We start from the raw sequence: 6,000 nt of genomic DNA on the forward strand, positions 1-6,000 counted from the left end.
TGATTTTAATGCCGTTGGCTTCTAGGTTTGGCGTGTCTATTTTTATTTCTTCGTAATTTATATCTTCCCTGATAAATATGATTAGTCCTCCTGCGGCTCTTCTTGTTTTCGGTTTAGCTCTGTCAGTTCTAACTGAGTTGTAGTTAGGTAGTGTGAATTTGGATTTTTTTGAGAATTTGGTTTCCTGTATACAAGCAATGTGAGGGCCTTTATTTAGTTTAAATTTAGTTTTTAGTTCATGGCCGTGGGAGGTGAGTCCGTTGGCGTTCCACTGAAAAATATTTAGTCCTTCGAATATTGGGTTCGGGTGATTGGTGATTTATTTTTTATTTTTTATTTTATTCGGTGAGTTCTTTTAGATGGAGGTTAAAGAGGAAGAAGGGAAGATCGGTTAATTTTAGATTAAAAGCTACTTTGTAGAAGGATTTCATGCTAGCTTTTGGTGAGTTTTGACTATGCATGTATGCTAGGAGTAAGGTGAGGTTGTTTAGGTTTTGGGTGTTGGCTGGTTGGGGAGTTTGGTTTGTTTTAGTTGGAGTAGTGTCTATTGTTTCCTCAGTAGTGGAGAAATCTTCGTCATAGGTTAGATTAGGTTTAGCTGATTGAGTTTCCATGGGGGAGGCATGTGATGTGGAGGATTGTGAAGGTGTTTGTGGGATGGGTGTAGCTGATGATTTCATAGTGTTTGTGTTTTGTTGTTGTGCTTGCTTGTGGGAGAGCGTTGTTACCATATTGGCTGTAGGGTGCTTGGATGAGGGTCGTGTTGTGGTGGTCATTTTGAGGTTTGTTTTGCATGCGGGGGTTGATGTTTTGGCTATGTGAGATGTGGGAGGGTTCGTGGTTGGTTGAGTGGCTGCTTGTATGTGTGAGGTGGGTGCGGTTTCTCGGTAGGGGCCCCAGACAGAGCTGTCGGTTATGGGTGTGGTGTTTGTTTGTGGGATGGTGTTTGGGTGTGGTGTAGGGAGGAGTGGTTTAGATGCAGGTGTAGCAAATTTTCGTGTTTGGATTTTAGCCGTGTCTATGTTTATGTGTTTGTTGGCCTGCTGGGTGAGTGTGTGTCTGTATGGGCATTGGTTTGAGAGTGAAGTGTGTTGGGTGGATTTGCAGTGGATGCACCAGGGTGTGCATGTGCCTGGGCAGTCTGTTTGTGCGCATTTTTTACATTTAGTTTTACGGTATGTGCATTGGGAGGCAGTGTGGTTGTATTTGAGGCACTTTGTACATTGCTTAACCTGCTTTATATAGGGTTTGACTTCTAAGTTGGTGTGGGCTCCGAAGGATATGTGTTTGGGGGCTTCAGGGAATTTAGCGGTCTTTTTGAAGTTGATTATGACAATGGAGGTTGGGACCGTTTTTCCGTTTCTAGTTGAGGTTATTCTACGCGTGCTGGTGATTAGGGGTTGAGGGTTTTGGTCTTGGTTTATGTTAGCTTCTAGAGAGTATAATTGTAAGTCCTCAGTTGTTTCCCTTGGGTTAACCCTAATTACGCCTCGTGTATATTGTTGCCAATTAGGTGTTTGTTTGATTACTGTGACGTGGAATATTTGAGTTATTTTATTTGCTGCGTTGTAAGATTCTCGGTTAGGGAAGATTATCTGGTATCCTTTGTTGGCTTTTTTAATATTGTTGTAATTTATTTTTTCTCTTTTAAACCAAAGTCCTATTTTATCTGCCGAAAGTTCTAGTGAGAGAGTGGTGCCTGAGCCTGCTGAGAAGAAGTAGAGGGCGAAGGTCGTGAGGAAGGCGGCCGGGGAGGGTGTGGGCGATGGAGGTGGAGTGGATGTGTCGAGTTTGCGTTTTTTGGTGTTTTGAGGTGGCGAGTTAGCTGGTTTGGTGGGGGTGGTGTGTGTCGTGTTTTCGCCATACTCGGTCGGGACGATGTTTTCGAGTGACCTCCCGGAAGTGTTGTGCGCTTCCGCAGGCGTGGGTGAGTTAGGAGCTGGCATGTCTGCGAGTGTGGCGTTGCGGGTGTCAGTCATGTTGTTTGGAGAGTTGGAGAGCGTGTGTTGTGGTGAGTGGTGGTGGAGTGGGAGTGGTGTTTTGGGGAGGTGAGTTGGTTTGTTGTTTTTACTTGGTGAGTTGTGTTTAGGAGGCGGAGGAGGTTGCGGTGGTTATTTGTTGTTGGTTTTAGTAGGAGGGTTTGTGAAATGGATTAATTATTAAAGATTTATTTTGTTGCTGGAAGGCTGGGATTAGGTGAGACAAGTGGAAAGCGGGGATTAGGAGATATTTAGTCGAAGGAGTGGAGGTATGTGAGTGGTGGGCGTGGGTGGTGAGTAGGAAAGAGCGTGCGTTGTGTTAAGGAGAAGGGGGGATTAGGTGTTTTTTTGTTTTTAGGAGTTGGGTCAAAGGGTGTGTTTGAGTGGTGGGCGTGGGTAGCGAGTAGAAATGAGTGCGAGCTGTGTTAGGGAGATGGGGGAGGATAAGGTGTTGGTTATTTATAAGAGTTGAGTGTTGTTGTTGGTTTTAAGGATTTAGGGGTTTTGTGATTAATTCGGTGAGAGTGATGTATGTGAATAAGGATGAAAGGATAACGTGATAATTACCGATGATGGAGTTTCCTTGGCTGGCTATCAGGCAATGCTCTGTGCTGGCTTGGGAAGTGTTGCTCGCTTGGCCAAGACTCGATTATTTACAGACCGCTGTCCTATAGCTGGAATATTGCTAGGTTCGGCGTTAAACAACAAACAAACAAACGATGAGAGTGATTTTAAGAGTATGTGAATAAGGCTGAAAGGATAACGTGATAATTACCGATGATGGATTTCTCCTTGGCTGGCTATCAGGCAATGCTCTGTGCTGGCTTGGGAGGTATTGCTCGCTTGGAGTACAAACTGCAACTGGTAAAAGACTAAGCCTACCTGTTCTGCATGCCTATATGACTCCCTACAATATATGTCATTACTACAGACTCGTCTAGAGTCTTCTTTCGGCTACAAATTGTATGTTTTTCCTTTCTTTATTGCAACTTTTCCATCCCTATAATAATTAAGGTGAGGTGAAACGGGGTTTAACGTCGCGTTCAAGATTATTGCACTTATACTGCGACGTTCATGTACGTGTGCGTCTGGCTTCCCTGTTTAGATACCTATTGTTTTGGCAGGTGTGACTGACCATCTGTTTGAGCACGTCTGGCTCCCCTCCTGAGATACATATTGTTTTGGCAGGTATGACTGACCATCCCTTTGAGCACGTCTGGCTTCCCTGCTGAGAAACATATTGTTTTGGCAGGTGTGACTGACCATCTGTTTGAGCACGTCTGGCTTCCCTGTTTAGATACATATTGTTTTGGCAGGTGTAACTGACCATCCTTTTGAGCACGTCTGGCTTCCCTGCTGAGATACATATTGTTTTGGCAGGTGTAACTGACCATCTGTTTGAACACGCCTGGCACTCCTGCTAAGAGACATATAATTTTGACAGGTGTGACAGATCCTCTGTTTGAGCATGCCTGGCACTCCTGCTAAGAGACATATAATTTTGACAGGTGTGACAGATCATCGGTTTGAGCACGCTTGGCACTCCTTTTTAGATACATATTGTTTTGGCAGGTGTAACTGATCATCTGTTTGAGCACGTCCAGACTGTAAATGGGGCTAAAGACCTCCTGGCCCTAAACATACAGCGAGGCCGGGACCATGGCCTCCCCCCCTACTCAGACTTCCGGGACAAGGCCATCCAGTTCGCCACCGACAAAACGATCACTATTACAACACCAACAAACCCTTCATGCGCTTCTTCTGTGTACACGTGAGTGTTTCCTCCATGTTTCAAAAGCAGTTCCTTTTTGTTTTTTAGTTGTACTGATTAATAGGTTTGAATAAATTTAAAACAAATTTACCACCAGTCGACCTGAAGATGTTACAAGCTGAAATTTATGATAATGGCCTAGGTCGTCGCATCATTCCCGTAAGTAGCTTCATAGGTTAATAACAACATCTCTATTTTCAGGGACACAAGCAAAATCGACCTATACGCAGGTGCTATGAACGAGGCTCCTGTTACTGGTGGTGTGGTTGGGCCAACTTTTGCCTACATAATGGGACAGCAATTTAGTGACATACGGTCTGGTGATCGATTCTGGTACGAGACAACCAATACAACTATTGGTTTCACAGCAGGCAAGTCATGTTGCTTTCTCTGATAAATGCTGGCATGGTCCAATACAACGTTTGAATATTCCTATTGTTTCGCAACTGTCCAAGGATTGTTTGCAACACCTACTTAAATGTTGATTAACTTTAGATCTATGCACATTTGGGTCCTTTAATGTTACCTTTGAGGATGTGTTGGCTCTTTTGTTACATTATCCACGACTGATATACCTGGGCGCTTATTACGTCGAATACGGTATGTGTGATGAGTATGGGTGTGATTTATAGACACGAGTTCATGTTCTATTCGCAATAGTACAATCGACTCTGCATTTGACAGAGATTTCTTGTGAATATGGAACGGGATTTACCCCACTTTTCGACACTCACAGATCCATCATATGCTCGAACAGTTGGTCTCGGTTATCTGTTTCTTGGCAATTGACAGGGCCCTCTTGCACAAAGCGATCTTAGCGCTACGACTGTCTTAAGTCTAGGTCAGAGTACGGGAGTTACGATCATCGCAGCGCTAAGATCGCTTTGTGCAAGAGGGCCCAGGGGTGTTGTGGAGTTGATCCATTTAGAAATAATTCATCGAGACATATTCTAGTAATTATTTAAAGTGTTGAACTGTTTTTTATATAAATCTGTGAAACGTAGTTGTTGAGAAACAGGGAACAGGTACTAGTACCTAGGTACTGATCGTAGCACGTCACACGCCACCACCCGAGGCACACAGCCTCGCCATCCGTGGCTTCTTGCCATCAACACTGGTGCACCGGATCCGGGTCACCACCGGGTACCCCTCTTGGGAGTATTTGCTTGTTTAACAAAATTTAGGAAAGAACGGCCCCTCATTGCGACAAGCATTCAACATGTTATTTGACAGAATGATGCACATGTTCCCTGTTTGTCCCATTCGATGCACGTTCAATATTGTCATACTGTTTTACAGATCAACTAGCCGAGATCGACAAAATAACTCTGGCTCGTGTGATCTGTACCAACACCGGCAAAACATCCATCCAGCCCGACGCCTTCAGCATCCCAGACGCAACGTAAGAATACTTTACTCTTAAAGCATACGTGGTTGGTGTCAGAGGTTAAATTCACCGTTGTTTTCCCCGAAGACATACAAATTGCAACTCTAGCGAAACTTTCTTTTGTGAGGCATTTCTTTCAGCATTTCAGCATTTTTCAGCAATCTAATTTTCCGAAAACCGATGTTAGCACCAAGAAATTTTCTTTAACAAGTACTTTACAAACTTGACAGATTTCCACTTCATTATTTTCATATAAAAGCGAGAAAACGTGTTTGGTTGCAGAATGTCTATAATAGCATTTGGAAATTGTATATTATTACGACAAGGACTACTAAAAGAGACGTGATACGACAAAGATTTGAATACTGTTATGGATAATAGCTTCTTTATTGTACTTACACAACGTTTCAGGGCTACTTCTCGCCCCTTGATCAAGTGAATGGCAGGATTGGAGAACATGACATATAGATACAACTGGCTTTGCTTATAAGATTATAATTAAACTAGATTCATTTGTATTTGTTTGTGTGTGTCATGTTCTCGCACCCTGCTTACTCCAAATAAGTTGCTATCCATAATATTCCTTGTCATAATTTCTATATTATCCTTTGTGAAAATATTTATCTAATCGGCTGGGTAATGAAGACGTTTGTGAAAAATACAAGCAAAAGTGTATATTTGGTGCCAGTGGTTCCTGCTGACAATAAAAAATAACGTTTGAATCATTTCAGGTCTAACGGAGAAATCAGCTGCAGCAGTCTTGGCGACCTTGACTTGTCCATATTTTAATTGTCCTGAGAGACTCTCCCGTAATGTCAACCACTTAGAATCCGGAAGAAATAAAAAAATATTTCAGCAGCAAA

The 6,000-nt window shown here is 43.0% G+C and overlaps 1 protein-coding gene across 1 annotated transcript in view; it reads left to right on the plus strand.

The window, feature by feature from the left end:
• The window catches only part of LOC124112747 (peroxidasin-like), a 42,979-nt gene extending 36,979 nt beyond the window's left edge, over window positions 1–6,000 (plus strand). Inside the window, exon 13 of the mRNA XM_048399537.1 lies at window positions 5,869–6,000. Coding sequence (XP_048255494.1) covers window positions 5,869–5,926 — 58 coding nt within the window. The 3' untranslated portion in view covers window positions 5,927–6,000. The remainder of the gene's footprint in view (window positions 1–5,868) is intronic.

Source organism: Haliotis rufescens, unplaced genomic scaffold (assembly GCF_023055435.1).
Source record: "Haliotis rufescens isolate VD_foot unplaced genomic scaffold, xgHalRufe1.0.p SCAF_2, whole genome shotgun sequence".
Classification (NCBI taxonomy): domain Eukaryota; kingdom Metazoa; phylum Mollusca; class Gastropoda; order Lepetellida; family Haliotidae; genus Haliotis; species Haliotis rufescens.